The 24,270-nt window shown below is 32.0% G+C and overlaps 3 protein-coding genes across 4 annotated transcripts; all 3 read right to left on the reverse strand.

Moving 5' to 3' along the window:
• Positions 1-10,836: 10,836 nt before the first annotated feature.
• On the reverse strand, positions 10,837-11,664 carry LOC123921480 (zinc finger A20 and AN1 domain-containing stress-associated protein 3-like). The gene has a single exon (XM_045974047.1). The coding sequence runs from the start codon at positions 11,460-11,462 to the stop codon at positions 10,992-10,994; it is 471 nt and encodes a 156-aa protein (XP_045830003.1). The 5' UTR covers positions 11,463-11,664; the 3' UTR covers positions 10,837-10,991.
• A 2,481-nt stretch (positions 11,665-14,145) lies between these two features.
• Positions 14,146-22,956, reverse strand: LOC123923103. The gene is made up of 8 exons (XM_045975750.1): positions 22,825-22,956; positions 19,277-19,434; positions 19,061-19,180; positions 17,568-17,773; positions 16,551-16,694; positions 15,646-15,863; positions 14,865-15,123; positions 14,146-14,700 (listed from the first exon to the last, which is right to left on the reverse strand). Exons 2-8 carry the CDS (start codon positions 19,350-19,352, stop codon positions 14,572-14,574), a joined length of 1,152 nt encoding a protein of 383 aa, XP_045831706.1. The 5' UTR covers positions 19,353-19,434; positions 22,825-22,956; the 3' UTR covers positions 14,146-14,571.
• LOC123923104 (protein WHAT'S THIS FACTOR 9, mitochondrial) lies at positions 19,892-22,939 on the reverse strand. 2 transcript variants are annotated; one of them, XM_045975752.1, is made up of 3 exons: positions 22,825-22,937; positions 22,422-22,550; positions 19,892-22,311 (listed from the first exon to the last, which is right to left on the reverse strand). In XM_045975752.1, exons 2-3 carry the CDS (start codon positions 22,442-22,444, stop codon positions 21,222-21,224), a joined length of 1,113 nt encoding a protein of 370 aa, XP_045831708.1. In that variant the 5' UTR covers positions 22,445-22,550; positions 22,825-22,937; the 3' UTR covers positions 19,892-21,221. The 2 variants fall into 2 exon arrangements, with proteins under 2 accessions (XP_045831708.1, XP_045831709.1); XM_045975753.1 differs by lacking the exon at positions 22,422-22,550 and having other exon boundaries at positions 22,825-22,939.
• Positions 22,957-24,270: the final 1,314 nt, after the last annotated feature.

Below are 24,270 nucleotides of genomic sequence, written 5' to 3' on the forward strand. Positions count from 1 at the left end.
CTTCTTTGTCTTGAACAGAGTTGACTTAAAGAAATAAGTATTTTTGCTATGAAGCTCGTTCTTGGAGAGAATGAAGCATAAACTGTAGAATGTTCTCAGAGCATTCTTGAACCAGCATTCAAGATTTTCTTCAAGGAGTGAGACACGTGATTTTGATCAATTAACTTGAAATCTTGCTGCTGCAAAACTTCCCACAATTCCTCTTTGATGTTTTGCACACATGGTTGCTTGCTCATTGATGATCTTTAAGGTTCTTTAGTGGAGGCATGAGAGTACTCATCATTGAGAATGATTAAAACTTTTATTCCTTGTGCATAAGCTCCTTTGAAAAACTCATGACCATCATTCTCAAATGTTGTCATCTTGAGAAGCTTTGGTAAAATGATACTTTGAGTAGGTTATGAAGATCCTCAATGAATGCATCATTCCCATTAATATTAATTGTAGTAGTAAATCCTCAAAGCATATAACTCAAAAACTCATTGTAACCCTTGTCACATAAAATCAATATATTCTTGAGTAGCTTGTGATGCAGGTTTTTCCATCCTGATTCTTCAACTATGATCCTCAAATTCTTCCTTGATTATTCAATACTTGTTGTGATCCTTGAGGAAGACAATTATCCATGAAACTCACTTTCTTGCTTGATCCTTCGATGAATCTTTTTATGATTCAAAACAATAGTCTTTAAAAATCTTCTTGAAGCTTGTGATACTACTGTTGTAATTATCTGATGATACTCCAATTCTTTCATTGTTTGAGTATATAAATGCACTTGTTGACGTGAGTAGCCTCTAGCTCGTCCACTTGATAATATCTATCTTTCAACAAAAACTCAAGTGCAAACATCAGTAGATCACCATTCATAAAACTTAACATTTATTCCATAAGGTTTGTTGTCATTAAAATACTAAAATGGATTTTGCCTCAACAATCTCCCCCTTTTTGATGATGACAAACCTTTTGAATAAATTTTATGTTTTATGGATGGAAATAATAATAAATGCAAGAATGTTCATAGATATACAATTAAGCTCCCCCTAAACACATGCAAGAGTTTAATTTATGTCATTCTAATTAAACTCCCCCTAAATACATGCAAGAGGTTAATTCATAACATTCTTCATTAATTAGTTCCATCTAACAATTCTCTCCCATCATATATATCTCTCCCCCTTTTGTCATCTATCAAAAAGTATTGGGAAAAATATGAAATATGAAGTGCAATGATAGGAATCAAGAGAAGAAATGTATTGCATATACAAATCATGCAATTAAGAAGTTCATTCATATATCAAACATTAAAGCACAAATCATGTATGACGATCAATAATCATTCCATTCAATATAGCAATCATAACATGAATAATGATTAAATCACACTAAAACATTTGTAATCATTTGATTTTAAAAATTGATGCTAAACACTCAATTTTTAGAAAATGTGATTTTGACCTCAATGACAATGCAAGTCAAACATTCTCAAATTTAGAGAACTCCCCCTAAGTCTTATGAGATGGACATTCTTTTAAAACATGATCATTCTTAAAATAAGGAAATGATAGACAAGACTAAAATATCTTTTGAAAATCTTCCAATGATTTTTAAAACTAGAGAGAAAATTGCGCATATGAGGAAGCTGCGAAATCAGAGTTAATTGACATCTTGTCAAAAACAAATTCTCTCTTTTTTGAATATTCTCATAAAGAAGATGATTATGTTTCAAAGCAAAATATTCAAAGAATACTTCATTGTAAAAAAAAAAAATTTGATCACAATTCTATTTTGACAACATAACACGCAAGTGTAGAAACAACACTTTTATGTTAATAAAAAGTCAAATATGAGTTCAAGAATACAATGTGCAAGAACTATTATTCTTAGACCAAATTCTAATTTTATGGAGAGTGGACACACAAATTATTCTCATGAAGACCAATCATATGTTCTCTTGTTAAAATCCGTCAAATAATAAATCCAACAAAAAATGGATGTTAATTTAAAACATTTGAAGGAGGATCTTTTACATAAGTCATAACAAAATCTCAATTTTTTTTTTTTTTTGAGAAGCCATGTTCAAAAAGTTCTACTTAATCATCAATTAAGCAAACTATAGGCTAATCAAGATGTGCAACAAAATTGGATTCATCCAAAGTTTTATATTGAGAAAAGTGCACATATAAAAGACTTATAGAAAAAATGTTTTTCATAAAAAAAGTGCTATAAGTCAAGCTTATGGAAGACCAAAATATGACATATAATTGATTATCAAAATCATGAGTTTTTGTCATTTTTGTTTTAAATGTTTTGGTCTATCATGAAGAATAATTAAGAGACTAACTCCAAAAGTTATTCATTGATCATCAAGGATAATTTTTCATTAAGCACATAACATAGCTTGCACATAAAAAATTGATTAACACTATAATCAATATACTTTTTAAAACATATGCCACAAGACCATAAAAAATTGAATTAAGACAAATGTTAATTCAATCGATTTTTGGCATGTTAAATTAAAACTCGATCATTGTGAAAATAGAGAAAATATGACTTGATCAAATTAAACAACCCTTAACAAAATTTTAAAAGCAATATGAGTAGCATATTTGAAAAAGAAATGCTTACAAGGGTGTAAAAAGATGATATTGCACAAAAATGAAGTTCATTCACTTCACACTTAACATGATAATATGAAAGAGATTATTTTGCAATGTGTGAACCAAAATCATGAAAAGTATAGGAACAAGGATTGCAAACCTTATTGCTTTAAAGCTATTTGAAAGCATAAACATATACAATTCAAAAAAAAATGATGTACAAGTTAAGCTTTAAATTCATATACTTGCATTTCAGAAAGTATTCTTGATTTCAAGATCATTCAATCAATCACATAATAACATTTCATAAAGATATTCAAACTTATTATAATGCAAATGTGATTAAATTTAAAATTTTGTGTACCTCTTTTAATGACTTCCTTCTCATGAGATTTTAATGATGAGAGCATCTTGAATTGTTTCATAATTCCACCATATGTTCATCATTATAAATAGAGGACACTTGATTGATGATGGAGGAGAAAAGATTTATCCTTTGATGCATTCTCCAATGTTGAGTAAATTCACCCTCTTAGATTTTCTCTAAGGAAAAATCATCTACATTGAGGAGAAAAGATTTATCCTTTGATGCATTCTCCAATGTTGAGTAAATTCACCCTCTTAGATATTCTCTAAAAAAAATCATCCTGGTAGAGTAACTTTAGGTAATAGGGATGAAGAGGAACTCATGTGTAGAACAAATTACTCATAACTCAATATTGTAATCAGAAACATTTGGATTTCATCATCATTTGATTTTCCTTGAGATCGTTCTTAGAACTTTATGATCCTTCAAGAATGAGATCCACATGCTTATTCATCTTTCATTTTCTTCAAAAGAAAATTTAGTTGTCATTCCATCAATGGTGATTTTAACAAATTACTTGAGAATTCAGAACTGAAAAAAGATTCTAGAGATCCTTGGGTAGAATTCATCAATGGTGAAAAGAGTGATTGATTAACCGGTTTGGTTGTGAAAGTAAAACCTTCAAATATCTTTGCAGCAGTTTGAGAAGAGGTTAATCCAAGACCAATGTCATTGCTTGAACTAAAATTCAATGAGGTGTCGAGATAACAAAAGTAGGACTGGGAATGGTTATCTTCAAGTAGAACTTATTTGCCTTTGGCACTTGTTGCCTTTGCAGGGAGAACATTCTTAGATTGATCTGCTGGATGAAACGGAGAATTTAAGTAACTCGTCCAAGTTATTTTCTTTTCCAAATTCCTATCTCCTTTTTTGTTCCCAACCTCAGTAGTAGAGTCCTCAAGATTAACAAACTCCTTTTTCATTTGATGAACATTTGAAGCCAAAGGTAGTGCAAAAGTTGACTGTTTTCTTCTTCTTGAAGTCAATCTTGTAGATATGAATAATCTTGGTGAAGATCATCCCATAAGGGAGAGTAACTTTCCTTGTTACAGACTCTGCTGCATTGATCGTATGTTGCAAGATGATGTGTGAGAGATTCAGCTTCAATCACTTAGTAAGGTGATACATGACAAACATGTCATTCTCCAAAACCTTTTCTTTGCTTCCTTTTCTAGGAAATACACAATGTTGACATATGTTGTGAAACAACTTGAATTCCTTCTCGAGAGTTGATGAAGGAGATTCATTCATCTTAACACCAATTGCAAATTGAACATTTCTATGACTAAATTATTTCTTCGCAATTTCAAAACGGTGTACCAATACCATTGTTCATTCCAATGGAGAATGTTATTGTTATATCAATGGAGCTTTTAAAGGTTCCATCTTGAGGATGATGGAAAGTCAACTCCCAACTCTTTGGATGTATTTGTAAAGATGATGTTCGAATAATTTCAATCTATTGATCCATGATTTCTTGTCGTTGTTGTTCATTAACATCAACACCACTATTATATCTTCTCTTCATATCAAACTCATTAAAAGTAAAATGCATAAAGAGAGTATCCCAAAAATTGTTTTCTTTACTATGCCAAAAATAGTAATAACATCAAAAATATAAAATCATGATATGATTGAATTTTTATACTTTCAAAATGGCATGAAGTTTTACTCAAGATACAAACATGATTCAAAAACATAACATGTAATATCTATGGTTTCTTTCAAGAGTATTTTTCAACGTTTAAAAATATTTTAGCCATTAAAACAGCTCTATTTTTGTTGAAATTCTAAATCAAGAAAAATCAACTGAAATACCATTTTCTTTAAAGAAAGTTGTGAAAGAAAGTTTTTCATAATCTCCACATGATCACTACTTATAGAAAATGATTTTTGAGCTTCTAACAAATGAACCCTTTTTCAAAGAACTTAAAAAGGGTTAAAAGGCACCACTCTTATGCTCTTAAAAATAATGTCCAAGTGGATCATTGAATAAATCATTAAGAATAAAGAAGTCATAAGACTTGTAGTTTTGACAAGAACAAATAAACCAATATGAAGTGGTTCAAGAGTTTTTTCGTTGAAATTGTATTTTTGAAAAAGAAGACAACTTCTTGATGCAATAAATATAAGTTTACAAATTATATCATTTTCACAACCAATTTTGAAAAATATCTTATCAGATCAAATTTGGATAAATTTGCAATAGTTGTCATATTTGATAAAACTCTTTTATGCCAAAAACATTTAAAATATGATATGGTCTAAAATTCATCTATGTATTAACATAAAGATTTTAAATGAAAAATCATGATCATGAGGATGAGTATGAAATAACTTCAGTTCCAATGTTACCAAATTAGAGAAGTTATGTGTTACACCTTTAACATATCAATCATCCTTAATTTATGCAAAATCATTTTAGTAATGATACAAATACCTTTGGTTTGATTTTTGTCAATGATTCCAAAGGTTGCAGATCACATTCATCCTTTTTTAAATATGAGGAAATATTGTCTTTCTCAAGTCATATTCCTTGAGTATCAATTTTCCAAGTCTTAAGGCTTTTTCTTGACTGCTTAAAGATGTTCCTGCAACACAAGTTAGTAATGATTTTGGTACCCATAGTGATCTGAGTCCTTGAAGGTTAGTGTCATTCCTCTTATAAGATTTCTTCTTATGATGATAAGTTGATCTCTTATAGGAAGTTTTGGAATAAGAATGCATTTTGAGAACCTTCTGAGAATGTTCTTGTTTCTGATGAGAATGTTCTTTTCTTTTGAATTTTTTCTTAAAACAAAAGGATTCAATATGTCCATATTTGTAACAATATGAGCATTTGTATCTCTGTAATTTTTTATCTTTATGAGGAACAAAAAAATTCTCATAAGACTTTTGTTTTTGAAAATTTCCACAACCTAAATAAGTTTTTTCAAAAATTACTATTTGTGATTCCTTTATGTTTTGAAAAGTTTCTCTAGATTTTGCAGAACTTGTAATGTCGTTTTTCAATTCTAAAACATTTCCTTTCAAAACATCATTCTCTTCATGATTCATAGAGCATTCTGGAAGATGATTATTGATTTCTTCCTCGTTGAGAATCTTTGTTTGTTCAAACATTTCCAAATGAGAGTATTGCAATTCTTGAATCATTTTAAAATATTTATCATTTAAGATTTGCAATTTCTCATTTTCTTTCTCAATCTCAAATAGTCGATTTTCCATAATTGTATACTTTTGAGATATAATGTTTGAGCTTTTTAGAAGATTATCAAATCCAACTTCCATTACTTTACATGCAGGACAAAATTCAAAAGTTGTTACCTCTTTATCTACCATTGAACATGAGTTGCCTTTTTCTTCTATTTTTGAGCCATCAAAGTCATCTTTAGTTGCCATCGTAGATTTCATCTTTGAAGCAAGCTTTCTTTGCACTTTCTTGTTCTTAGGACATTTAGTTTTGGAATGTCCCTTCTTTTTGCATTTATGGCTCGAACTTTGATTTGCAGGTTTCGTCATCACTTCCTTCCTGAATCTTTTCCTCTTACACTGTTAAGTGCTCAAACCTTAGAGGCAGAGCTCTGATGCCAATTGAAGTGGAAGAAATAGTCACAAGAAAGGGGGGGTTTGAATTGTGACCCTTTTTAAAAATTAATCCTGCATTCTACAAAATTGATCTCAAGTGTATACTTGGATAAATGTTAGTGAATTATAGAACAGCTTGGTCTGAGAACGTTCTTTACTATAAAATAGATTGTTCCGAGAACGTTCTCTACTGCGTGAGAATTCAAATTAAATATAATGAAGTGCTTTGTGTGATGTGTGTTTACAGTAAATAAAAGAGAATAAGGAAGAGAAACAACACACAAACAATTATCCTGGTTCACCCCCTAATAGTATGGGCTACTCCAGTCCTCACGCTCCTGTGAGATTATCCACTATGAGATACTACCGATCTCAAATTACACTTCTTCCTTGATCTAGTCCAAGATCATAATCTTCCAAGCTTCACTCGCTTGATCTACCTAAGTCCTCCAGACTTTATAAGGTGTCACTCAATCAATAGTTACGTATTGACTTGAGCCAATCTTTTACAAATGATGATGGTTTGGATCTTCAAGCTTTTACAAAAACTCAAACAATTGAGAAGCTTGTTACAATGGAAAAAACTCTCAGTTCACTCAAATGATATACTGATCCTAGTATTGAGATTACAATGTTTGGAGTGAGAGAGATTTAAATAAAGAGACAAAGATGTAACCACTTAAAAATGGGTTATGTTGAAAAATGGTCTCTTGAGTTATTTGCTTTTAGAAACTCAAAGGTTAGTTTGAGAAGCAAATAAAAACACTCTAAACTCAGAAGTATGATGAGAATGTAGATCTTGAGTGTGAGTGATAAAAGAAGAGTTTTATGACTTGTAGACAAAAACAAGTGATTGATGATTTGTAGCTTCAACTCTTGCTCTTCAAAGGCACCAATGTCTTCTATTTATAGTTGAGGTTGTGTCTTCAGTTCCTTGGTCCCAAAGGAAGTCTCTAACGGCTAGTTTATTCAAATAAGACAGCTCATGATGATTTGTTGAAGAGATAAGTGTTGTCTGTTCTTTCTCAGAATGTTCTCCAGGCAGTTCTTCAACTTTTCAAATAAAAGAGCCAGTAATGACAGCTTGCAGTGAGTTGTAGATAGTTGTCCATTGCTTTTCCACCAAGTATAGCCGTTATAAATCATTTAAACACGTTTTGGCCAGCTGTAGATGAGTTTGCATCTTCAAATGTAAAGGACAGTCATTCTCAGCATCGTTCTCAGAATGTTCTCCAGACTGGGTAATATATGACTTTGTTCTTTTGAAGCAGATTTGATGCATGACAGAAACCAGCTGTAATATGTAGAGGAAGCAGCTGTATTGTCCTTCTTTGGAACTGTTCATGATGTCCTTTCCAAGTACTTTCATCTTGAACAAAATAAAACACATGGGAGAATGTTCATATAATATCCTTTTGAAAGTACATGACAACTAATAGTTGAAGATGTGTTGTCCCATTCTCATTGGTCTATGTAAACATTGTCTAAACACTCTTGATACACCTGATGAGATGTTGTCTTGAGAATTTATCATGTTGCACATGCTTGATCCTTAACTATGGCCAAAGGGGAAAGTCATTTTTCTTCCAAATTTTCCTTGTCTTAATTGATCATAAACTGTTGTGATCTTGTGAGTTAAAACCAAGATAAAAGTGCTTCTTTGTCTTGAACAGAGTTGACTTAAAGAAATAAGTATTTTTGCTATGAAGCTCGTTCTTGGAGAGAATGAAGCATAAACTGTAGAATGTTCTCAGAGCATTCTTGAACCAGCATTCAAGATTTTCTTCAAGGAGTGAGACACGTGATTTTGATCAATTAACTTGAAATCTTGCTGCTGCAAAACTTCCCACAATTCCTCTTTGATGTTTTGCACACATGGTTGCTTGCTCATTGATGATCTTTAAGGTTCTTTAGTGGAGGCATGAGAGTACTCATCATTGAGAATGATTAAAACTTTTATTCCTTGTGCATAAGCTCCTTTGAAAAACTCATGACCATCATTCTCAAATGTTGTCATCTTGAGAAGCTTTGGTAAAATGATACTTTGAGTAGGTTATGAAGATCCTCAATGAATGCATCATTCCCATTAATATTAATTGTAGTAGTAAATCCTCAAAGCATATAACTCAAAAACTCATTGTAACCCTTGTCACATAAAATCAATATATTCTTGAGTAGCTTGTGATGCAGGTTTTTCCATCCTGATTCTTCAACTATGATCCTCAAATTCTTCCTTGATTATTCAATACTTGTTGTGATCCTTGAGGAAGACAATTATCCATGAAACTCACTTTCTTGCTTGATCCTTCGATGAATCTTTTTATGATTCAAAACAATAGTCTTTAAAAATCTTCTTGAAGCTTGTGATACTACTGTTGTAATTATCTGATGATACTCCAATTCTTTCATTGTTTGAGTATATAAATGCACTTGTTGACGTGAGTAGCCTCTAGCTCGTCCACTTGATAATATCTATCTTTCAACAAAAACTCAAGTGCAAACATCAGTAGATCACCATTCATAAAACTTAACATTTATTCCATAAGGTTTGTTGTCATTAAAATACTAAAATGGATTTTGCCTCAACATTGGTTTGGTTTGGTTTGGTTTGGTTTGGATGACTTTTTAAAAATCAACCGAACCAAACCGAACCGCGTGCATTTTTATCTCGCGGTTAGGATGACTTTTATGCTCAAAACCGAACCAAACCGCACCGCGATCACCCCTAGCTGAAGCTGTGCTATTCTTAATTAGAATGATACTCCTCCTTTCCAAATTATAAGAAAATGATAAAAATCACATTTATTATGAAAACGTAAAACATTAAAAATATATTTTTGCTAGCTTTTTTAGAATAAATTGTATGAGAAGATATAAAAATAATTTTTATTGGTTGTTGTTTATTGAGAAAAGAAGAGAGAGAAAAAATTAAATGTAATTTGTTTTTAATTTTATGAGATTAACGAAAAAAACATTCTTGAAAATGATTTTTCCTTTATAATTTGAAACAAAAAAAATGGAATTTTTCTCTTATACTAGTAACATTTTTTAAACTTTTGAGGCATTGACTGCACAAACTTCAATATCATATTACTATATTTGCTTCCTTAAACAGTGCTGGAGGCATTATTTATCATTTTCCTAAAGGTTGTTTGATGTTATGAATACGAGGTAAATTATAATATGGACCACTTCATCAAGTGGTCCATGGTGGACCAGTCATGAATAACATTATAACGAATACGAATTTTACAAAATCCAGCATTGGATTGAAAGTTTATATCATATAGATCATCCATAGAAAAATTGAAAATCATTTGATATGTTATTGAGACACATCAAGATTAACGGTTTATTAAATAACGTAAATCTTGATGGGTCTCAATAACATATCAAATGATTTTTTAAAAATTTATGGATGATCTATACGATATAAACTTTCAATCCAACAGTGAATTTCGTAAAATTCATATTCGGTAGATCACTTATCTACGGTGGCCACCGTAACATTAGCCATAAATACGATGATAGAGGTAATACAAACCCAAATTAAAATCACCTCATTCAAGTGGGTTTTAGACATGTCAAGTGATATGCAAATTTCTGATGCACTCCTATAGGAATTGGCCAAGTGTTTAAATGGGATGAACATTGCTTATAAAAAATAAATAAAAATGGGATGAATGTAGAGGGAGGTTTAGAATTAAGGTTAGGATAGTTCGTTTTATCCCGATTGATATATGTTTTGCTTTAGGATTGTCTATGGGACAGTCATTGCAAGTTGATGAAAACACTGAATGTGAGACCCTGTCATTGTTTAAAGGAGGTGGGTAAATAATTATTAGTTAGCAATGACTAATCTTCGTCAGGAAATTTGGGGACATACAAAATGAATTCTCCCCTCACAAGTGAATTTTCTCGATACGCATGAATCAACATTCAAACTCCTGACCACATGCTTAAGACTAAAAATCGTTACCACTTAATCAATTCATTATTGGTGGCGTTGAAATTATTTTTTTGTGTTAAATAGTGTTCATAATTTGATTTGTCCGATCTCAAATAAATAAACGACTCAAATATTACAACCAGAAATGGTGCAAAATAATGGCTAATACTACAATGGACCACTTTTACAAGTGGTCCACCGTGAACAACTGATCTACCCGATCATTCGTTAATATGATTTTTTCCAACAAACTTTGTAAACATACCGATAAATAGAAAAAACAAGAAGCATTTAATTGAAACAAACAAAAAAAAGAGAAATATGATAGTAAACAATTTTGAAACTAAAATAAAATGGTTTATTCAACTAATATTAACACATAAGATGAAATGATAACAGCGAAATTCCAGAATCTCAAACCCAAATCATCCATTTTTTTTTAAAGAAACAAACAACCAAACCCTGAAATTACAATAATACCCTTTTCAAATCAAATCTTATTCAATTTCTCTCCCTTCACCACAGGATTCGCTTTCGCAATCTGCTCTCTTCCCATTCCCTTAAAATCAAACCCACATTCATGCATCTCCGGATACCTGTGGGACCCACACAACGTCAATCCACATCTACACTTAAATCCAGTCAACCCCACGCGCCGTCTACAACTCCCACACCGATTCGGCTGAACCACCGCCGCAGCCGACTTCGTTTCAGATTCAACCGTGACCGGTGAAATAGAAGAATCAACCACCGACGTCGTCGAAGACGATGGCTGAACAATAGTTTCCGGAGAAATTGACGGTTGAGAAATTAGCGTTTGGTTAAGAACCAATTTGGCAGAAGAAGAACGTTGTAAATCACGGTAACATTTGGAACAAAGATCTTGCATGGCGGGAATACCAAAGAAACCGCAATTGTTAGCACAGAGACGCTGAGCTTGACATCTATGTTCTTCCGCCATTCTCAGATCAATCGGTAGAGTAGGTTCCAAAAACGATTTGATTTTTTATTTTTGATTTTTGATTTTCCTTTTTTTTCTTATGAGAAGAATATAAGAAGAAAAAGGAAAATCGTTATAAAGAGAAAAGGAAAAGAGAGAGAGAGAAAGGGAAAAGAAAAAGAAAGAAAGAGATGAATGAAGAAATTGGGAATGGAATGAGTTAATAATAATAATAGAAAAATGAAAGGGAAAGAAAAGCACTTTTTCTCATCCACAGAAAAAGAATTTAGAAAACACGTTAAGGTCGGTTTCTTAATGGTTTCGTTTGTAGATAACAGAATTTTCTACACACCTATTCCTTCCATTCAAACTTAATTTAATATTTATAGATTATTTTATCATGGTGTAATTATGTTGTGATAATGTTGTTTTTAAATTATTTGACTAATGTTGTTATTGCTGCTGATTCACTGCTTAGTGTTATTTCCATTTTTAACGTCATATTTTCTTGATATATTTATTATTTTTACAGCGTGCAGATTTTTGTTTAATAGTTAAGATTATTTAGTTTGATATATTGCGTGTCATAATCAAGAATTACCGAATTACCAATTCAGTTAAAACAAAATCAAGAGTTATCAATTATATTATTTTGACAGGCAGCTAGCGAATTACTATTTTTATCAGATTTGACAGCTAAAATATACACCAGATTAAGACATTATACAGTCAGATACTCAGATTAATGTATTTTATCTGAATTTTAAATTATATATGCTTTTTTTTTTATAATAAAGTCGACGATCGAATTCAATACCTCTAATATATTAAGCATACTACCCAAATCCTCGCAATATAAGATTTTTTTAAAGCGAATAGGAAAAAATTTACTTTTAGATCAATTGAAAAGTTGATGTATCTAATTTAGGATGATATTTCTCTCGCTCATTCTTAACTTTCTCTACAAGCATATGATGATACACTTATTGAAGATTTATATTTATTTTTATTTCATTGTGAACAAAGCCGTTCCATAACCAATGAATAATTTTTTATAAAAAATAATTGTTGCTAACCGAAACTAAAAGTGATGAGTGAATCACAATATAAGGGATGTGTTCTCAATCGTGCTCTCAAAATAATAATAGTAATAATAATAATAATAATAATAATTGTTATAACCAAAGCTCAGTAATAGTGATGACTGATACGTCCCCATGAGCAGGGACGGATCTAGACCTGATTTATTGGTGTGGTTAAAAAAATATGTTCACTAATTTTATAACTGAAAAAAAAAAAATTCATGTTTGCAGATTAACCAAAGAAGTAGCTTTATCTCTTGAAAGTACAGGAAAAAAAATAACATAACAAATAAATCATATTTGTAATTGTAGAGTTAAGAGGAGAAATAAAAGTCAAGGAATCAAAGTAGTATTAAAGAGGATGCACCACCGATGTCGGGCTGGGTGCAGTGGCGGCGTAGCTAAACTAAAAATATAAATTCAATTTGAAAATTCATAGATCATTTACATTCAAATAATATTGCATTGTTCAATAGCTTCTAAATTCATCCAAAATAATGTTGCATCGTTCAATAACGTCTAAAATAATTTAATATATTATTGAGATCCATTAAAATTAACGATGTTCAATAAAAATGTATAAATACGAACACACAACCATTGTGTAAAAGGGGCGCTGTTTAGCCACTGCACCAGAAACAATCTCATGATAAAATTTGCTGGTTATACATATATATACATAATCATAAGTAACAAAAATATAAATATATACCAACTAAAAATTGAAAATTCTGGTGGGGTTATAGCCACACTAAGCCTCTACTTAGATTCGTCCCTGCCCATGAGTTTAATTCAATTGATAGGGACATTGCACTATATGTGCATGAGCTCGGGTTCGAACTCAAGACACTCCACTTATTCATTTGTAAGATGAATTTTCTAGCCAATAGACTACTTGCCAAAAATAAAAATAAAAATAGTGATGACTGATACACAACATAAGAGATTACCAAATTCCAATCAGATAATTCAATTTCTGAGCTAAACTCCCAAATTGGTCCTGTTTCAAAAAGTCTATAACTTTGTTAAGACTTATTCATAATTTCATATTAGTATTTTTTTGAGAGTATGCTACTAAAAACTAAATTGATAGTAAGTAAATAAAGTTAAGAACTACATTAACAGTAAGTGGCTAAATACATAAATTAACTTGACAAATTAACAAAACCAGAGACCTTTTTAAGATATTTATAATTATAAATCAGAGACCTATTTAAAAAAGAGACCAGTTTAGTAGTTTCCTCATAATAATTGACGGAAAGTGTGCTAGCTAAAGGTTGTAAAGTGATGCTAGTTGGAAACAATGGAAATGATTTTATAGAATAAAAGTCCATCATTTTATTTTTTTTTAAATATAATAAAACTTTAGAATGAAGGTATTGGTATGGTACCCTACTCAAAAGCATGAAAGACATTAGAATTCAAAGAATACTAACAAAGGAATTTAGTTTTACCCCATTCCAAGGGAACTAGCGAAGGTCGAATCCACAAATACGAATTTAAGATCTACCTTTTTACCACTACACCAAATTCTTAAAGAGTTAAAATGAAAACATAAAATTCTTAGCAAGTTAAAATAAACACATTCTAAAAAATGAAAACAAAATACGAGTATTTTCACGTAGTAAACAAAGACTTTTTTTTCTCTTGCCACTTTCTTTTCCTCTCACTTTCATCGATTCGCAAACACAATGAAAATCATTATATAGTGAAAGTTAACGATCCATTAAAAGTCACTAATATCTTTCCAATTGCGCAAGAATGTACAAACCACTATCAATTCAAAACAATATCATATTCTACATGCTCTTGATATGTTTGAACCTTTTAAAACTGTGCCTTTTGAAAAGAATCTCCTGAGTAGAGCAGATCAACCTATTTAAGGGCCAAGCTCCTTCTGGTTTGCAGTTATCTATCAGTACCTTATCACCAATCAAAAGGGTGATGACAAAGGAGCAAAAGCTGAATTTTCCTGTTCTACAATTGGGAATCATTGATGTCACAAGATGCTGTAATATATGATGTGAATCTTCTGGGAGAAACCATTCTCAAAAATCATATTTTGTTCTTCCACTTCCCAAAATGAGGCATAACATATCAGCAATGTTACTAGTTGAGGAATAAAAATTCCAAGATTCGAGCATTAGACGTTTTCTTGATCCTTTAAAATGAACAACCTGCATCACAGAAGTAAACCGAGAGCGAAATATTGTATTACAAGTTAAAAAGCTGATATTCATAAATAAAAAATTCAGAAACAGAATTCTTATTTTAACTCCAAGCCTTCAGCTAGTGGAACATACATAAATACTAATGTTGCATGTGTGCATTATATTTATACCTTAACATCCAATGGCATGCCATGAAATTGACCAGCACCCTCAGGTGGAGTCCAGTTGTATAGGGCACAGGGTAAGAACAATATTGAAGTACCGCCAATGTCGTCAGAGAAAGCAACTGATTTTGCAAACCTGCTGGCATCAAAATGAGGTTTTGACTTCACAACCCAAGCAAGAGCTAACTGATCACCCAGCATGCGTGACGCACTCACGTATTTTGAGGCATAAATTTTCAAAACCTCTTGTAAGAAAACCTTCGCCCTGCATTGATTCTCAAATTGAATTTAACAATTAGATACCAGAAAAAAGGGATTATCAGGAAATTTATGACATATAACATTATCCTTTTATCTTGAAATACAATATTAAGTAGTGAAGTCAACTTGTTTATTTTATATTAGAAGAAGCAAATGGGAAAAACGCTCTCCAAAATTAAAATCGCTCACAGATAGTATATACTTTAGTGTAAAACATTTTGCACTACAAATGTTCATAATTAAATATCAAAAGTACATTGTTTTCTTCTCCTCAGAAACCTAAAATGAGCATGTTGCAGGTCATATATGTAATCCAGAAAAAGGTTAAGTCCATGTCGGATGATTGAAACTTGTGAAACAGTAAACAATTAAACTAAACTAGATACAGTAGTGTCATAATGGTTAAGTCCATGTCAGATGATTGAAACTTGTGAAACAGTAAACAATTAAACTAAACTAGATACAGTATGGTTAAGTCCATGTCAGATGCAATTAAACTAAACTAGATACAGTACAGTTTATATACCTTAAAATGCCATCAGGGGTACCCCTTACTGCAATGAATCCTGAATTCAAAGGTTGAGCCTTGTTGTTCCTGAAGGTCAGAGCCATATGAAAATCAGGATTGTCATGAAAAATTTGCCCTAAATCATCGACCACTGCTATATCCGAATCAGTGAAGATGTAATGAGAGATATCCCTTTGATTCTGAGAAAGTTTATGAAGTCTTGTTTCTAAAAAGGTCTGAAAAGAAGCAAACAAAAGGTTAATTATATAATTTTTAACATTGTTATCATCTTCACATAAAACAAGACTACTAGCTCTATACGGTGACACCAAAGAGAAAGAATGATGAAGATAGCAAGCTATTATGATCTATTTTGATACACATGATTGGGGGAATAGATGGCTATGATATTGATGTTACAATTAGTAGACAAAGAATGAGATGGACAACAGTTCAACAAGTAGTAACTGACAAGGACTCCCTATGTCTCTATTTATAAGCACCCTTTGGGAAAAAAATTGTCCCTAAATATAACATGATTTGCAAGATAAAAGGTCAATATTTTTCTTGTAAGAAAAAAATTGTCCCTAAATATAACATGCAATTACTTTCTTTTTTCCAAATACATCCATAATTAATACTATTAATTTTTCTTGTAAGATAAAAAGTCAATATTAAATACATTTATACACAAAGGGAAAAGTAGTAGTAAAAAAAACGAAAATGCCAACTAGTTCCCCAGGGGGCACTAGTTAGCATGACCCTAGTAATAATCATACACAAAGTATACACATTAATTACACTGCCAACTTTTCTTAAAATATGTGAAAATTGGTAAAGGGGCCTTGTAAAAAGGGACGGATGGAGTAACTATTTTTAACCAAAAAAGATTTATATATATTGTGGATGCAATGTGATCTTACAATGTAAGACCTGATCCTTTGGAGCATCAACTTGTCTCTTGAATATTCACCTTGTATGGGATACAGAGAGACCCTATTTCTCTTCACTGAAAGGTCAGAAACTGGATCTGTGAGAATAATCACTTTGCTCCGGGGCATTGCTACCTGCATATGATACACCGAATGTGGAATGATGTCTGTCCGGTATAATTATCAGACAATGAGCTCAAGGATGAATGACAATATGAATTAACCAACATTTGAACCATTTATACGAAGTTAAGAGTTAAGCCTGTATGTGAGTAAGTGAAATAGAGGAAACAAACAAATATAACATGATTTGATTGATAGACAGAAGAAATACACGACATCTCTGTGTAGTTTTATTGACCAATGGAATCATGGATTCAGTTTGGCTGCAACCAATTGGTTAAGAATTGTAAGCATGCAATTCAGGCAACTTCATTCTACTTCAATTATATCTAAAAAAATCCACACTTTTCTAACATAGTGAGAATAAAATAGTCTTCTCTGCCTTTTCTATAATAAATTTGTGCCACAATTGTTCATCCATTTCCCTCAAAATTACTCAGAATTTTACCAACACTACTACACAACTCAAACAATAGATACTTCATGCTATAATGCCTTATGGTATGTTATCATTTTCGAAATGGTGGGATAAACTTATTCTGTGGCCTATAATGAATAGTACAAATTCAATGCAGTTTGTAATTGTACAGTATACATTACAGTACTATAGATGTTTACTAGTATTAAATCAATCAAGCAACCTTTGTTTCCCATCGATTAAAATATATCAGCAGGCAAAGGTTGATAAGTACATATTTGAGGAAATGTGGCAAAACAAATAGTGCCAAGTTAGGGAAAAAGTCAAGAAGACAAGAACATTCCAGATTCCACTATTTCCAAAAGTTTTAGATCATCATTGACAAAGACAAACCACACTATCCTCGATAAAGTAACAGTAGACACAATTTGCAATCTGACAAACCAACAAATATATTCAATTGTTACCTGAATGAAGTTAATGAATGTGTTCAACACAGCCATTGACCTGTCCACCTTATTATATGAAGCACTGCCAACAACTGTTTTTGATGATTTATCATCTACTCTATTGAGAGAAGAATTATAAATGGTAAAGACTGTTACTAATGTAATACTTCTATCTACATCTAATCTGCCATTTGAAGCATGGGTCCTGTTGAGAGCTTTGGATCCTGTGAATTGCGGAGATGTAAAATGCATTATAAGAATAAATAGAAACCAAAATAGTGCGGATAGAATAATTACATGTAAAATGCAAAACATAAAAAATGAACATTACAAACATTTAAAATCTACAAAAAATAGCATATTTACTGGATTGGATGTCATATGTAACAATTGGATGCCGATAAATAAATATCACCAGAATAAGATCTATGACAAATTAAGGTGATCCACCATATGGTTCAAATTACTAGTCCTATAAAAAATTAAGGTGATCTCTCGGCAATGCCATGGCAGGAGCTTTATAGCACTAAGTATACCTTTTACAACATCAAATATGGTACTCCCTCTGCCCCTGATCTTTGGTCCCTTTAGGTTTTTATTTTTGTCACAAAACTTGGGTTCTTTTCAAAAACCCAGATACAATTATACACATTTTTCCCTGTATACCCTTCAAAACCCAAAATATATTTATTAAATAGGTTTTTGTTGTTGAATAATTTATCAATGGATTTAAGTTTACTAGGAGTCTAGTATTGAAAATGGAAGTGTAATTTAATTAGCACTAAGTATAAGGAAAATGTAATGAATGGGTGAATACAGAGAATGTGTATCAACGTCGATTAGCACTAATAGCACACCCTTCCAACAAGAAAACATGAATTTGCACGTGGAGCAGTTTTTAAGGGAAAGGAATACGAACAGTTATTACTTTTTGGGGGAGTATTTGATATGAAGTGTATTAATTTTATTTTTTATCATTTTAAATACAAACTATGAATAGAAAAATAAAAAGTAAGGGTAGATTAGTTTTGTCTATGTAAATTGATTATTTCTTAATCTGTGTGTCCAAGTCTAAAAGGACCAAAAACGGGACGGAGGGAGTAATATATTAGAAGCAAAACACTACAAAACAAATTGATATTAACTCTTAAAGCTAACAAGGTCATAGGGTGCATGTACACAGAAATTTTAAGAACTTTCGGCAAAACCACATTCTTGATCAGTTCATTAGGTTCTTTTCCTCAATATTACTAAAATAAAACGCAATTTTTTTGTTTAGCACCATAAATTACATTTAAGATTATATCTACTATGGGGCATTTTTTTTTAGTATATTATCAAAATCCCAAATGCTATTAACTCACACATACTGCAAGGTGGGTTCTCAGTAGCATTATAAAATATAACAGTAGATTTTAAGACAACATATCAGGAATCACATCATTCTGAGCACAAAAATCAAGAGTTGGACCATAATTTAAATAACTGCTTTATATAGAGACAAAAGGAACCTTGGCATTGCAAACGGTTTGACAAGCCTTGGCCAGCAGCAGGACCAAGAACCAGATGATCAAATTTCTTGTTCAGCTGTTTACGAGATTCCACCGTTTTTGAATTGTTCAACTCTCTGACTGATGAGAATACAACCAAGTTCACTTGTAAAGCTCAATTATACATGACACAAAATGATTTGTACTTAAAAGAAAAAAGTGAAAGAGACTGCCTACCAGAAAACAGATGAGTAAGGAGGAAAATTAATAGAACGCCAAAAGCAAAACGACGCCAACCACTGAAAATTTTCATGCTTCATAAATGCTCACTTGATGTCCAATAGCATGTAAAAAGAAGAGGAAGAAACTAATGTCCTGTACCATAGGCACTATAGCTGCACAAAAATAGAAAATGAACTTAGGATGGTAATTAGGATGACGCTTTAATGCTAAAATTGCAAATAGATGACAAAGAAATGGACAAAATACGGAAAACTTTTCTATTCACAATTATTCGGGTTAGGGCCCCAAAAAAGAAATATTTTACGTTTGGAAAATTGGGGAAATCATGTGAATTTAAGGCATATTATATCTAAAAGGAATAATTATAATTTAGCTCTACCAAAATATACCGGCACAGGCCAGCCTATCACCAGCCTTAAGTGGAAAGGAACAGGTTAGATGACAATCATCCATAGTCGAATTTAGGTGCCTAAAGATGCTGTGTGGTGGAATTGATGTTAGCATTGGGATTTGTAGCAATTATATTCAGATTGTTGTTGTATATAGTTAGCCATGTATGTACATATGGAATATCATACCTTTACGGTGTAACAATATTATTGATGCGTGCGTGTGTATATTTTGACTAAGAGAGAATGCAAAGTTAAATGGAGAGAAAGACATCCCAACTATGTTTGCAAAATTTCAATTTTATATATTTATTTATTGCTAAGAGAGTTTAAATAGAAGATCAGCTGAGAAAGTTCTTTCTAAGGAAGTCATCAATAGAGTTGTCAGCTCTAGTGATCAATGGTAAAGATCTTCACAAAATCTCTATGGGAGCCAATAATTCAATTTATTTGTTTCATGCTTAGAGCACTTAATTTGTATGTTGGAGCTTGAGGGGGGGATGCATGTACATAGTTAGCCATATACCTAGGGAATACCATGCATGCACTTGGGAAGTAGACTTGTTATAATCTCCTTGTAAAGAATCCCACATTGGAAGAGAGATGGCCTAAAGATATGTTTATAAGTGGGGGCAATTCTCACCTTACAACTTACAAGCTGGTTTTGTAGGGTTGAGTTAGGCCAAACCCAAAAATTCTAAGACTAATTTTCTGACATTAGAGATAATAAATCATGTTATAAACATTCAACCATGGTAAAATCTGAAATAAAGAGAAAAGTGCAAAGAGAACTTGTAAGTTGAATCTGAAATCATATATTATGATCTGAATAATTGAGAGATTACATGATATTTATACTCTAACAGTTTTGACAGTCACTAACAACCTGGAAAACTACTAGATGTTAATAACTAGAGTTATACCAGGTATTTTGTCCGTGACAAAAATCAAAGACAGGGTTGTTAATCACAGACAAGATTTGTCCACAATCAACCATGTGGCTACAATTAAATACAACACTGAAAAGTCTACATAAATGGTTGCTTAGGCATGGCATACATCCAATCCTCCATGATTTACGGATACTAATAACCGCGTTAGCATCAGTACCAACTATTAAGGTTTTAAATTGCAGTCCATAACCACAATTGCAATTTCCTACAATTTAAAACCTTGGCAACAAGCACAAATTTCCAACACACTGCATAATAAATATGGTAATTTATGGAAATTCAATTCATAAAATAGCTCTTGCATCCAATATTTTCCAAAGGAAACATCTTAAAAATCAGTGTGTCAGTCGCAATAATCAGTAACTTGGAAATCTGGTTTCATTTCTATGATAGATAGTTTGGACTAGAATCTACTTCAGGTTCATTAGCCAAGCTTCAATTTCATCATCATCCTCCAAATCAACTTGTTTATGATGCTTCTAAGCCTTCGTCATGAGGTAAACATGCCAATATCTCATACCCATCATCGAATGTTTCATTCCGAGCTTCAATTTCACCATCATCATCATCCTCCAAATCAACTTGTTTGCAGTGCTTCTATGCCTTGGTCATGAGGTGAATGTACCAATATCTCATACCCATCACTGGATGTTTCTTAACAAGAAATTCATTTCTGTAAGCCTCCCTAAGCACAATAGTCTGAGTCCTAATTTTATTAGAAAGGTAAAAAATACCAGGATGGTGAACCAAAGCCTTCTTAAATCTTGAACCCAGCCCCAAACACTCTCCATAACAAATCAAATTTTCTCTTTCTGTCTTCTTTGACACTAAAAGAGAAAGCAACTCATGCAAAATTGCCACTGTCCACTTCTCTGCCTGGTCACTATTCGAGTCAAGATGAAATGCATTTTCATATGGGGAAATGTAAGGCAATTTTTGCCAACCCTCAACCCAAGTCTTCACCCTCTTCTCTAAAGCAAAACTTTTGGGCAAAAACATGGGAAATTGAATATCATGTCTTCTTTTTTCTGCACCATAGTACATCACCCTCTTCTCTAATTCGGACACAGAAAGCTCTTTTCTCCATGAAACAAGTTCTAAAGCAAGCACTTCTTTTCCAGACATTGGGTCTTCTACAACACAAACATCAAAATAATCAGGGTAATAAGCCAAAAGGGTTGTAACATAATCATGAGGAAGACCCATATCCCATTTTAGCTTCTCAATTACATAAATCGGCAATCTTGTCATGCCAGCAAGCATTAGAAGCCTTGCAAGCCTCTGAGCAGTGTCTTCACGGTTAGTTCCCGAATTATGGACAGCCATTTCTTCTTTATGGAGCGATAAAGCTTGAGGCGTAAGCTTGACACATGGAGGGAGACCAGGACTCGGTTGGAATTGCGTGAAAACATGACGATGTTTCTCAACAAATTTGATAGTTGTAGTCGGAAGGTTGAGTGAAGATTTCAACATTGAGGCATTGTAGATAGATAAGGATTTGGAAGGAGATGAAACAATATGATTCTTAAGAGAAATTATCTCTTTGAGATCTTTCTCTTTGAGGACTGCAATATCAAGATCGGGGTCTCGAACCCATTTAACTCTTGCATTCACAAAAGTCCTAATGTGGTTGAACTGGTGATAGAGTTTGGAGGAACGAGCCATTAACAACCAGCTCACTACTACCCTGTAAAGTGGAAACACTCTGTCATAGGGTAGAAATTTTGTCTCTAGACTAAAACTATACAGTATAATATAACTCATGTATATCGATATCATAAAAACAAAACTACTCACAGATCAATCATCGACTCAGTCATAGCATTAGAGTAGAGCCGATATATGCATTGAAAAGTCTAAAATATTCATAAGTTGTAAATTTCATTGTTGCAAATTAAAAAACTCATCTAATAATACTTCAAAACCCTAAAAGATATCACAAAAATTAACATATGTTAATTGAATTGATGCAAAATTAAAATTGAAGCTGGAAAAAGAAAGTACCAACAATACAACATGGAAAAATTGCAGAGCAAAAAGGCAGAATAAGAAATGGAGCTGTGCTGCTTTGCCTTTTGCAGGGGCGGCTATCGCGGTGGCAAATCGCGCTAGAATCGCATCGTCGCGCGTGTTACAGAGGGACAGGAAAATCTGAAAAGATAAAATAAAAAGAAGAAAAGGAAAAGATGGAGTTTCTTACTGTTTATGACGGAGGTGAACGGTTCCGTCGGCGGTGGTGGAGGAGAAATTGGGCGTGAGGAGCAGATGAATCTCCGGCGGTCGGTGAATGGTTTCCAGGTGTTTTGGGTCGGCGGGTTTTGTGACAGCAGAGTGGGGAGGCAAAAAGTTGATTACTCAGCCAATATCTTTTTTGTTTGCTGTAATTTTTTTTTTTGTTTTCATATCCTGTTTAGTAGTTCATAGATTAATTTGACATCAAGTTTCAGTTTCTTCTGGATCACAGTAGATCGAAATGTGATAATTTTTATTAGGCTTAATTAGTTTATTGATCCCTTAAAGACATTTTAGGTTTCACAATAGTTCCTTAAAGAAAAAAAGATTTAGATTGGTCCCTTAAAGAAAAAAAGGTCTGAATTGTTACCTTAAAGACATATATGTTTGTCATATTGGTCCTTTCCGTTAAATTTTAACTCCAAATATAACAAAAAATTCCAATGGTTAAAATTTTTAAAATTAATAAGGTTTTTGGTGGACCACTTACACTTAATGACGTCCACAATTCAGTCAACTAAAACTAACGTTTTTTGTAAAAAATTGACAGAAATGACCAATTGAGAAACGAATGTGTCTTTAAGGGACCAATACAGACCTTTTTTTCTTTAAGGGACCATTGTGAAACCTAAAATATCTTTAAGGGACTAAAAGATTAATTAAGCCTTTTTACTAAGTTTAGCGTCAATTACCTACCAACTAATGATTGATTTTGTTTGTTGTAAATTTGTAATTAACAAAATTGTGTAGGACTTAATGATTAAAAAAATAAAGATATTAAAAAAAATGTTATTTAGTAAGAATATTTTGTGCAACAAAAATAAAAAATTGTATGTGGCAACATTAATTAATACTTATAAATTACACTTCATTCGATTCTTAATATAAGAAAAAGTTTCATTTTTAGTTATATTAAAAAATTGATGTATTTAGATCATATCATAGACTAGTTACATTAATTTTTCAATGTATTTAAAAATTGAACTCTTTTTTATATTAAGAATCGGAAGAAGTAATTGCTTTATCTTTTATGTATGATTTGCTAACTTCTAATTTGATTGAATTTTCCCGTTTTTATGAATTTTTATGAAGGATGTACTTCACATTTCGCAAGATGTAGTGGTGCTCAATATTTTATTCCATTGAATTCACTTAAAGAGGAGGGATCCGTTGACTTCAGGAGTAAGTCTTCATTGACTTACTCCGCTTAATTACTCGATATCGGTATTATATTTCTTCAATCCAACCGTTGAATTCAAAGATCTTATTGAGTAGATCAACTCCACAAATTTTTATAAAAATTCAAAAAAAGTAGTTATGTATTTAAACTATTAAAATTCAACTATTTTTTTAAAAGTTTGTCGTACGTCCAATTGAAGTTATCATAAAAAGTATCAAATAATTTTGAATTTTT

Source organism: Trifolium pratense, linkage group LG4 (assembly GCF_020283565.1).
Source record: "Trifolium pratense cultivar HEN17-A07 linkage group LG4, ARS_RC_1.1, whole genome shotgun sequence".
Taxonomy (NCBI): domain Eukaryota; kingdom Viridiplantae; phylum Streptophyta; class Magnoliopsida; order Fabales; family Fabaceae; genus Trifolium; species Trifolium pratense.